The sequence below is a fragment of the Taurulus bubalis genome (genome assembly GCF_910589615.1).
Source record: "Taurulus bubalis genome assembly, chromosome: 21".
Lineage (NCBI taxonomy): Eukaryota > Metazoa > Chordata > Actinopteri > Perciformes > Cottidae > Taurulus > Taurulus bubalis.
In genome coordinates this window covers 1,433,662-1,446,022 of record NC_136609.1, presented here as the reverse complement: position 1 = coordinate 1,446,022, position 12,361 = coordinate 1,433,662, and the positions used below count along the sequence as shown (strand labels likewise).

The following is a 12,361-nucleotide window of genomic DNA, read 5'->3' as shown; positions in this document are numbered from 1 at the left end:
ACACACATCTACACACCTACACACACCTACACATCTACACACACCTACACTTATACACACATCTCTACACACCTACACACATCTACACACACCTACACATATACACATATACACACACCTACACACCTACACACATCTAAACACCTACACACACCTACACACCTACACCTCTACACACATCTACACACCTACACACATCTACACATCTACACACATCTACACACCTACACACATCTAAACACCTACACACACCTACACACCTACACCTCTACACACATCTACACACCTACACACATCTACACATCTACACACATCTACACACCTACACACATCTACACATCTACACACATCTGCACACCTACACACATCTACACATCTACACACATCTACACATCAACACACATCTACACATCAACACACATCTACACATCAACACACCTACACACCTACACTCTACACTCTACCCGCCCCTCTGCTTCCTTTACCACTTCCTGGTGCTCCTTGTTGGTGAAGTTGAACACCGGCAGGATGCTCTTGAACTTGTTGAGGATGTCGTTGTGTCGCGCCATGTCGGTGGCCAGAATGCACCTGGAGGAGGAGATTTAGGTGGTGAGCGAGGAGGGAGTGAGCGAGGAGGGAGGGAGTGAGCGCGGAGGGAGTGAGCGAGGAGGGAGGGAGTGAGCGAGGAGGGAGGGAGTGAGCGAGGAGGGAGGGAGTGAGCGAGGAGGGAGGGAGTGAGCGCGGAGGGAGTGAGCGAGGAGGGAGTGAGCGAGGAGGGAGGGAGTGAGCGAGGAGGGAGTGAGCGAGGAGGGAGTGAGCGAGGAGGGAGTGAGCGCGGAGGGAGTGAGTGTGGAGGGAGTGAGTGTGGAGGGAGTGAGGAGGGAGGGAGTGAGCGCGGAGGGAGTGAGTGTGGAGGGAGTGAGTGTGGAGGGAGGGAGTGAGCACGGAGGGAGTGAGTGTGGAGGGAGTGAGTGAGCGCGGAGGGAGTGAGCGTGGAGGGAGTGAGCGAGGAGGGAGGGAGTAAGTGAGGAGGGAGTGAGTGAGGAGGGAGTGAGCGAGGAGGGAGTGAGCGCGGAGGGAGTGAGCGCGGAGGGAGTGAGCGAGGAGGGAGGGAGTGAGTGAGGAGGGAGTGAGCGAGGAGGGAGTGAGCGCGGAGGGAGTGAGCGCGGAGGGAGTGAGCGAGGAGGGAGGGAGTGAGTGAGGAGGGAGTGAGTGAGGAGGGAGTGAGCGAGGAGGGAGTGAGCCAGGAGGGAGTGAGCGTGGAGGGAGTGAGCCAGGAGGGAGTGAGCGAGGAGGGAGGGAGCGAGTAGGGAGTGAGCACGGAGGGAGTGAGCGCGGAGGGAGTGAGTGTGGAGGGAGTGAGCGAGGAGGGAGTGAGCACGGAGGGAGTGAGCACGGAGGGAGTGAGTGTGGAGGGAGGGAGTGAGCGCGGAGGGAGTGAGCGCGGAGGGAGTGAGCGCGGAGGGAGTGAGTGTGGAGGGAGTGAAGAGGGAGGGAGTGAGCGCGGAGGGAGTGAGTGAGCGCGGAGGGAGTGAGCGAGGAGGGAGGGAGTGAGTGAGGAGGGAGTGAGCGCGGAGGGAGTGAGTGTGGAGGGAGTGAGCGCGGAGGGAGTGAGTGTGGAGGGAGTGAAGAGGGAGGGAGTGAGCGCGGAGGGAGTGAGTGAGCGCGGAGGGAGTGAGCGAGGAGGGAGGGAGTGAGTGAGGAGGGAGTGAGCGCGGAGGGAGTGAGTGTGGAGGGAGGGAGTGAGCGCGGAGGGAGTGAGCGCGGAGGGAGTGAGTGTGGAGGGAGTCAAGAGGGAGGGAGTGAGCGAGGAGGGAGGGAGTGAGTGAGGAGGGAGTGAGCGCGGAGGGAGTGAGTGTGGAGGGAGGGAGTGAGCGCGGAGGGAGTGAGCGCGGAGGGAGTGAGTGTGGAGGGAGTGAGCGAGGAGGGAGGGAGTGAGTGAGGAGGGAGTGAGCGCGGAGGGAGTGAGTGTGGAGGGAGGGAGGGAGCGCGGAGGGAGTGAGCGAGGAGGGAGGGAGTGAGTGAGGAGGGAGTGAATGTGGAGGGAGTGAGTGTGGAGGGAGTGAGTGTGGAGGGAGTGAGGGATGAGGGAGTGAGCGTGGAGGGATTGAGCGAGGAAGGAGGGAACGCGGATGAAGTGAGCGAGGAGGGAGTTAGTGAGTGTGGAGGGAGTGAGCGAGGAGGGAGTGAGCGTGGAGGGAGTGAGTGAGGAGGGAGTGAGCGCGGAGGGAGTGAGTGTACACCTACATCTACACACCTACACATCTACACACACCTACACATCTACACACCTACACATCTACACATCTACACACGTACACACACCTGGCGTGGAGGGAGTGAGTGAGCAGAGAGTGAGTGAGCAGAGAGTGAGCGAGGAGGGAGCGAGGAGTGAGTGAGCGAGGCGGAGTCTCACCGGATCATTCCTCCCCGGATGTGCTTGTACTGGTCGCTGCTCAGGTTCTTCAGGATGTTGCACTCCGGCTGCAAAGAGAAAGTCACTTTTCATCATCTGAAGAAAAGTCTCACGCCTGAATGATTGCAGCACAGGAAATATGAACGGCCATTTTATTAAACATCAAGAGCATAAGAGTAACGGACCCCTCATCAAACACTTTTATGTAGTCGTGATGATAATTGTATAAACATAAAGATAAAGTGTTGAGTAAAAACTAGCATATCTGACCTCTGAGAGCCTTCTTTCACTAAAGGAACATACTAGCCCACGTTCCTGTCGGGGTCCCACAGGGATCCAGTCTGGGTCCCTTTTTATTCCTCATGGACATGAATGGATCTCATTCATGTTTCTGGTACCTTTTGTTTCCATACACATTTCATCTTGAGATATTTACTTAGTTCTATTTATTTATTTATAGTTCTATTTGTTGCCTTTTCATTGGAAATAACTCTTTTTTTTGACCAATTCAATTCAGTTTATTTTATATAGCCCAACATCACAAATACAAATTTGCCTCGGAGGGCTTTACAAACTGTACACATGACATCCTGTCCCAGGACCTCGCATCGGATCAGGAAAAACTCCCCCAATAAAGATAGCAAAAACCCTTTCACAGGGGAAAAAGGGGAAGAAACCTGAGGGAGAGCAACAGAGGAGGATGAAACTCAGTTTGCATCAAGATCATTTATGAAAGGTGATTATGGATAATGTTTTTAAACTCGTGACCTCACATGTTGTATATGATATAATATCTGACTATATCTAAATATTCTGCCTATTCTCGGTTGGACGGAAATCCCTTTTTGGAGGCAGCAGCTTGTTTTGGTTAAATCCTTTATATTTATATATGTATTACTATATATATTTATTTACCTCGGACATGATTCCGAAGGCGACGGCACAGTGGTGGTTCTCCAGGGGGGAAATGTCGTTGTAGCGAAGAGCCAAGTCGGTCTGAGCATTGATCTGTGAACATAAACAACAACAACAACAACAACAAGCACAACAACAGTGTGACAGGTGAGCGGTGAACAGGTGAGCGGTGAACAGGCGGTGTGGTGGCGAAGCAGACAGAATGTCCATGAGGTCACCTGGAAGCTGTTGTTGTAGCCGGGGTGGTCGAGGTCGTGGCACAGAGCCGAGGTCAACATGATCAGCAGGTCGATTCTGGATATTTTACTCCTGAGGTCCGTCAGCCAGATGAGCCCGTACATCTGCAGCAGGAGACACCAGTAACACCAGTAACACCAACACTGTACACCAGCAACACTGTAACACCAGTAACACCAGTCACACTGTAACACCAGTAGCACTGTAACACCAGTAACACCAGTCACACCTGTAACACCAACACTGTACACCAGTAACACCAGTAACACCAACACTGTAGCACCAGTAACACTAATGCTGTCAAACCAGTAACACCAACACTGTAACACCAGTAACACCCACACTGTAACACCACTAACACTGTAACACTAACACTGTAAAACCAGTAACACCAACACTGTCACACCAACACTGTATCACCAGTAACATTAACACTGTAAAACCAGTAACACCAACACTGTAACACCAGTAACACTAACACTGTAAAACCAGCAACACCAACACTGTAACACCTGTAATACTAACGCTGTAACACCAGTAACACTAACACTGTAACACCAGTCACAACAACATTGTACACCAGTAACACCAACACTGTACAACAATAACACCAGTCACACCAGTAACACCAACACTGTACACCATAAACACCAGTCACACCAGTAACACCAACACTGCACACCATTAACACCAGTAACACCAACACTGTAACACCAGTAACGCTAACACTGTAAAACCAGTAACACCAGCATTGTAACACCAGTAACACTAATGCTGTAAAACCAGTAACACCAACACTGTAACACCAGTAACGCTAAAGCTGTAAAACTAGTAACACCAACAATGTAACACCAACACTGTACACCATTAACACCAGTAACACTAACGCTGTAACACCAACAATGTAACACCAGTAACACTAACACTGTAACACCAGTAACACTAACACTGTAAAACCAGTAACACCAACAATGTAACACCAACACTATAACACCTGCAACACCAGTAACACTAACGCTGTAACACCAACAATGTAACACAAGTAACACTGTAACACCAGTACCACTAACACTGTAAAACCAGTAACACTGCAACACCAGTAACACTAACACTGTACAACCAGTAACACCAACAATGTAACACCAACACTATAACACCTGTAACGCCAGTAACACTGTAAAACCAGTAACACCAACACTATAACACCAGTAACACTATAACACCAGTAACACTAACACTGTAAAACCAGTAACACCAACAATGTAACACCAACACTATAACACCTGTAACGCCAGTAACACTGTAAAACCAGTAACACCAACAATGTAACACCAACACTATAACACCTGTAACGCCAGTAACACTGTAAAACCAGTAACACCAACAATGTAACACCAACACTATAACACCTGTAACGCCAGTAACACTGTAAAACCAGTAACACCAACAATGTAACACCAACACTATAACACCTGTAACGCCAGTAACACTGTAAAACCAGTAACACCAACAATGTAACACCAACACTATAACACCAGTAACACTAACGCTGTAACAGCAGTAACACTAACACTGAAACACCAGTAACACCAGGAACACTAACACTGTAACACCAGTAACACCAGTAACACTAACGCTGTAACACCAGTAACACCAGTAACACTAACACTATAACACTAGTATCACCAACGCTGTAACACCAGTAACACTAACACTGTAACACCTGTAACACTAACACTGTAACACCAGTAACACTAACGCTGTAACACCAGTAACACCAGTAACACTAACGCTGCAACATCAGTAACACCAGTATCACCAGTAACACCAGTAACACTAGTAACACATATCAGCTGTGTTACAAGATGTAAAACATAAAGACTTGTATACTGAGAGGTGGAAGTATTGAGATCATTTACTTGACTGCATTTAAACATTATTATTATTCAGTGTTTTTATTTTACATTTCTGTGGATTCTATTTCATCTTATTTTTAGCTTTTTTAATTTTTTTTTTATTATCGAGTGGGTTTTATTTATATTTTAAGTATCATTACTATTATTATCATTATTTTATGATTATAATGATCAATAATATTATTGTTGTTGTTATGCTCTTTGCAGTAATATGCGTATTAAATATTATTAATAAATGTAGCAATACTACAAATAAAGTATATTTTAATCATTATCATTACTAATATTATTAATAATAATAGTAATAGCAATGCTACAAAATAAAAGTTGTACATAAGTTAAAGTAAAAGTGAGTGAAATCTGAAGCGCAACCAAATGAAACATGAAAGGTCGATACGTTTGCCCTTCAGCGGAGGAAGAGGAGGAGGAAGGTCGTACCATCTGCGTGACGCAGAAGCAGTGCCTGAAGTTGTGGAAGGGGATGTTGTTGTAGTGGCAGAACACCTGGAACAGGAAGTTCTGCAGAACCTCCAGCTGGATGTGGAACGCAGCCAGGAAGTCCAGGTCAGTGAACATCACCTGCAGGAGCACCAGCATCTCCGCCTCCTCCCACTGCCTGAGGGCCAACACACACACACACACACACACACACACACACACACACACACACACACTCTGTGAGCAGTGTGTGTGTGTGTATGTGTGTGTGTGTGTATGTATGTGAGTGTGCGTGTGTTTGTGTGTGTGTGAGTGCCTGTGTATGTGTGTGTGTGTGTGTGTGTGTGTGTGTGTGTGTGTGTGTGTGTGTGTGTGTGTGTGTGTGAGAGAGTGTGTGCCTGCGCTTGCACTCACCAGTTGTCAAAAACAGGAGTTTTCAGATGCTCCCTCACCTCCTCCGTCACATGCAGCGAGCTACGGCAACACAGAAGGGACACAGGGTCAGGCTGCGGCCCCCTCCTCCTCCAGAGGGACCCTCAGGAGCTCACCTCATGTTGAGAAACCTCCGGCGGACCTGCTGGCGCCCCTCCTGCACGCTCAGCTGGGAGCTGTTGGGCTTTGGGGAGCGTTTGGAGAGCTGGTGGTCCCCCTCCTCCTTGAAGAGCCCCACCCAGCTCAGGTGCTTCACACTCTGGAGGGACAGGAGGTTATGTCACTGAGGGGCCACAAGTGCGTCTCATGCACCTCAGGTTTTCTAAGGCTTTAGGACTTTTTGTTTTGTGTTCCTGATGCTGCCCCTTCACATTAAAGGTCATGTGTACATGTGTACATGTGTCATGTGTCAGTTGTACATGTGTAAATGTGTAATGTCGACATGTGCCATGTATACATGTGTAATATGTCATGTGTCATGTATACATGTGTCATGTGTCATGTGTAATGTGTAATGTGTACATGTGTCATGTCTAATGTGTACATGTACCATGTGTAATGTGTAATGTGTACATGTGTCATGTGTAGTGTGTAATGTGTAATTTGTACATGTGTCATGTGTACCTGTGTCATGTGTAATGTGTACATGTGTCATGTCTAATGTGTACATGTACCATGTGTAATGTGTAATGTGTACATGTGTCATGTGTAGTGTGTAATGTGTAATTTGTACATGTGTCATGTGTACCTGTGTCATGTGTAATGTGTACATGTGTCATGTGTACATGTGTAATTTGTACATGTGTCATGTGTCATGTGTACCTGTGTCATGTGTAATGTGTAATGTGTACATGTGTCATGTGTAATGTGTAATGTGTAATTTGTACATGTGTCATGTGTACCTGTGTCATGTGTAATGTGTACATGTGTCATGTGTAATGTGTAATGTGTACATGTGTCATGTGTAATGTGTACATGTGTCATGTGTCATGTCTAATGTGTACATGTACCATGTGTAATGTGTACATGTGTCATGTGTACATGTGTAATGTGTAATGTGTAATTTGTACATGTGTCATGTGTCATGTGTACCTGTGTCATGTGTAATGTGTAATGTGTACATGTGTCATGTGTCATGTCTAATGTGTACATTTGTCATGTGTAATGTGTACATGTGTCATGTGTAATATGTACATGTGTCATGTGTAATGTGTAATGTGTAATTTGTACATGTGTCATGTGTCATGTGTACCTGTGTCATGTGTAATGTGTACATGTGTCATGTGTAATGTGTAATGTGTAATTTGTACATGTGTCATGTGTACCTGTGTCATGTGTAATGTGTAATGTGTACATGTGTCATGTGTCATGTCTAATGTGTACATTTGTCATGTGTAATGTGTAATGTGTACATGTGTCATGTGTAATGTCTTATGTGTAATGTGTACATGTGTCATGTGTAATGTGTCTTGTGTCATGTGCAATGTGTACATGTGTCATGTGTATATGTGTCATGTGTAATTTGTAATGTGTACATGTGTCATGTGTCATGTGTAATGTGTGCATGTGTCATGTGTACATGTGTAATGTGTACATGTGTCATGTGTAATGTGTAATGTGTACATCTGTCATGTGTCATGTGTAATGTGTACATGTGTACATGTGTACATGTGTCTAGTGTCATGTGTAATGTGTACATGTGTACATGTGTCTAGTGTCATGTGCAATGTGTACATGTGTCATGTCTAATGTGTAATGTGTACATGTGTAATGTGTACATGTGTCATGTGTAATTTGTACATGTGTAATTTGTACTTGTGTCATGTGTAATGTGTATTGTGTCATGTGTCATGTGTCATGTGTACATGTGTCATGTGTAATGTGTACATATGTCATGTGTCATGTGTAATGTGTACATGTGTAATGTGTACATGTGTCATGTGTACATGTGTCATGTGTAATGTGTACATATGTCATGTGTCATGTGTAATGTGTACATGTGTAATATGTACATGTGTCATGTGTAATGTGTATTGTGTAATTTGTACATGTGTCATGTGTACCTGTGTCATGTGTCATGTGTAATGTGTACATGTGTAATGTGTAATTTGTACATGTGTCATGTGTACCTGTGTCATGTGTAATGTGTACATGTGTCATGTATAATGTGTACATGTGTCATGTGTCATGTCTAATGTGTACATGTACCATGTGTAATGTGTACATGTGTCATGTGTACATGTGTAATGTGTAATGTGTAATTTGTACATGTGTCATGTGTCATGTGTACCTGTGTCATGTGTAATGTGTAATGTGTACATGTGTCATGTGTAATGTGTAATGTGTAATTTGTACATGTGTCATGTGTACCTGTGTCATGTGTAATGTGTACATGTGTCATGTGTAATGTGTAATGTGTACATGTGTCATGTGTAATGTGTACATGTGTCATGTGTCATGTCTAATGTGTACATGTACCATGTGTAATGTGTACATGTGTCATGTGTACATGTGTAATGTGTAATGTGTAATTTGTACATGTGTCATGTGTCATGTGTACCTGTGTCATGTGTAATGTGTACATGTGTCATGTGTCATGTCTAATGTGTACATTTGTCATGTGTAATGTGTAATGTGTTCATGTGTCATGTGTAATGTGTACATGTGTCATGTGTAATGTGTAATGTGTAATTTGTACATGTGTCATGTGTCATGTGTACCTGTGTCATGTGTAATGTGTACATGTGTCATGTGTAATGTGTAATGTGTAATTTGTACATGTGTCATGTGTACCTGTGTCATGTGTAATGTGTAATGTGTACATGTGTCATGTGTCATGTCTAATGTGTACATTTGTCATGTGTAATGTGTAATGTGTGCATGTGTCATGTGTAATGTCTTATGTGTAATGTGTACATGTGTCATGTGTAATGTGTCTTGTGTCATGTGCAATGTGTACATGTGTCATGTGTATATGTGTCATGTGTAATTTGTAATGTGTACATGTGTCATGTGTCATGTGTAATGTGTGCATGTGTCATGTGTACATGTGTAATGTGTACATGTGTCATGTGTAATGTGTACATCTGTCATGTGTCATGTGTAATGTGTACATGTGTACATGTGTACATGTGTCTAGTGTCATGTGTAATGTGTACATGTGTACATGTGTCTAGTGTCATGTGCAATGTGTACATGTGTCTTGTCTAATGTGTAATGTGTACATGTGTAATGTGTACATGTGTCATGTGTAATTTGTACATGTGTAATTTGTACTTGTGTCATGTGTAATGTGTATTGTGTCATGTGTCATGTGTCATGTGTACATGTGTCATGTGTAATGTGTACATATGTCATGTGTCATGTGTAATGTGTACATGTGTAATATGTACATGTGTCATGTGTACATGTGTCATGTGTAATGTGTACATATGTCATGTGTCATGTGTAATGTGTACATGTGTAATATGTACATGTGTCATGTGTAATGTGTATTGTGTAATTTGTACATGTGTCATGTGTACCTGTGTCATGTGTCATGTGTAATGTGTACATGTGTAATGTGTACATGTGTACATGTGTCATGTGTAATGTATACATGTGTCATGTGTAGTGTGTACATGTGTCATGTGTAATGTGTACATGTGTAATTTGTACATGTGTCATGTGTAATGTGTACATGTACCATGTGTAATGTGTACATGTGTCATGTGTAATGTGTAATGTGTAATTTGTACATGTGTCATGTGTCATGTGTACCTGTGTCATGTGTAATGTGTAATGTGTACATGTGTCATGTGTCATGTCTAATGTGTACATTTGTCATGTGTAATGTGTAATGTGTTCATGTGTCATGTGTAATGTGTACATGTGTCATGTGTCATGTGTACCTGTGTGATGTGTAATGTGTACATGTGTCATGTGTAATGTGTAATGTGTAATTTGTACATGTGTCATGTGTACCTGTGTCATGTGTAATGTGTAATGTGTACATGTGTCATGTGTCATGTATAATGTGTAAATTTGTCATGTGTAATGTGTAATGTGTACATGTGTCATGTGTAATGTCTTATGTGTAATGTGTACATGTGTCATGTGTAATGTGTACATGTGTCATGTGTACATGTGTCATGTGTAATTTGTAATGTGTACATGTGTCATGTGTCATGTGTAATGTGTACATGTGTCATGTGTACATGTGTAATGTGTACATGTGTCATGTGTAATGTGTAATGTGTACATCTGTCATGTGTCATGTGTCATGTGTAATGTGTACATGTGTCATGTGTACATGTGTCTAGTGTCATGTGCAATGTGTACATGTGTCATGTCTAATGTGTAATGTGTACATGTGTAATGTGTACATGTGTCATGTGTAATTTGTACATGTGTAATTTGTACTTGTGTCATGTGTCATGTGTAATGTGTATTGTGTCATGTGTCATGTGTACATGTGTCATGTGTACATGTGTACATATGTCATGTGTCATGTGTAATGTGTACATGTGTAATATATACATGTGTAATGTGTACATGTGTAATGTGTACATGTGTCATGTGTAATGTGTACATATGTCATGTGTCATGTGTAATGTGTACATGTGTAATATGTACATGTGTCATGTGTAATGTGTATTGTGTAATTTGTACATGTGTCATGTGTACCTGTGTCATGTGTCATGTGTAATGTGTACATGTGTAATGTGTAATGTGTACATGTGTCATGTGTAATGTGTACATGTGTCATGTGTCATGTCTAATGTGTACATGTACCATGTGTAATGTGTACATGTGTCATGTGTACATGTGTAATGTGTAATGTGTAATTTGTACATGTGTCATGTGTACCTGTGTCATGTGTAATGTGTAATGTGTTCATGTGTCATGTGTAATGTGTACATGTGTCATGTGTAATGTGTAATGTGTAATTTGTACATGTGTCATGTGTCATGTGTAATATGTACATGTGTCATGTGTACATGTGTCATGTGTAATGTGTACATATGTCATGTGTCATGTGTAATGTGTACATGTGTACATGTGTCTAGTGTCATGTGCAATGTGTACATGTGTCTTGTCTAATGTGTAATGTGTACATGTGTAATGTGTACATGTGTCATGTGTAATTTGTACATGTGTAATTTGTACTTGTGTCATGTGTAATGTGTATTGTGTCATGTGTCATGTGTCATGTGTACATGTGTCATGTGTAATGTGTACATATGTCATGTGTCATGTGTAATGTGTACATGTGTAATATGTACATGTGTCATGTGTACATGTGTCATGTGTAATGTGTACATATGTCATGTGTCATGTGTAATGTGTACATGTGTAATATGTACATGTGTCATGTGTAATGTGTATTGTGTAATTTGTACATGTGTCATGTGTACCTGTGTCATGTGTCATGTGTAATGTGTACATGTGTAATGTGTACATGTGTACATGTGTCATGTGTAATGTATACATGTGTCATGTGTAGTGTGTACATGTGTCATGTGTAATGTGTACATGTGTAATTTGTACATGTGTCATGTGTAATGTGTACATGTACCATGTGTAATGTGTACATGTGTCATGTGTAATGTGTAATGTGTAATTTGTACATGTGTCATGTGTCATGTGTACCTGTGTCATGTGTAATGTGTAATGTGTACATGTGTCATGTGTCATGTCTAATGTGTACATTTGTCATGTGTAATGTGTAATGTGTTCATGTGTCATGTGTAATGTGTACATGTGTCATGTGTCATGTGTACCTGTGTGATGTGTAATGTGTACATGTGTCATGTGTAATGTGTAATGTGTAATTTGTACATGTGTCATGTGTACCTGTGTCATGTGTAATGTGTAATGTGTACATGTGTCATGTGTCATGTATAATGTGTAAATTTGTCATGTGTAATGTGTAATGTGTACATGTGTCATGTGTAATGTCTTATGTGTAATGTGTACATGTGTCATGTGTAATGTGTACATGTGTCATGTGTACATGTGTCTTGTG

General features: G+C 42.8%; 1 protein-coding gene across 1 annotated transcript in view; it reads right to left on the bottom strand.

Moving 5' to 3' along the window:
• Positions 1-12,361, bottom strand: part of LOC306752951 (high affinity cGMP-specific 3',5'-cyclic phosphodiesterase 9A-like) — a gene marked incomplete at both ends in the record, with an annotated part of 35,416 nt that overhangs the window by 3,928 nt on the left and 19,127 nt on the right. Inside the window, 7 exons of the mRNA XM_079236784.1 lie at positions 486-588; positions 2,417-2,484; positions 3,332-3,424; positions 3,550-3,672; positions 5,923-6,100; positions 6,337-6,396; positions 6,471-6,613. Of these exons, the coding sequence (XP_079092910.1) occupies positions 486-588; positions 2,417-2,484; positions 3,332-3,424; positions 3,550-3,672; positions 5,923-6,100; positions 6,337-6,396; positions 6,471-6,613 (768 nt within the window). The remainder of the gene's footprint in view (positions 1-485; positions 589-2,416; positions 2,485-3,331; positions 3,425-3,549; positions 3,673-5,922; positions 6,101-6,336; positions 6,397-6,470; positions 6,614-12,361) is intronic.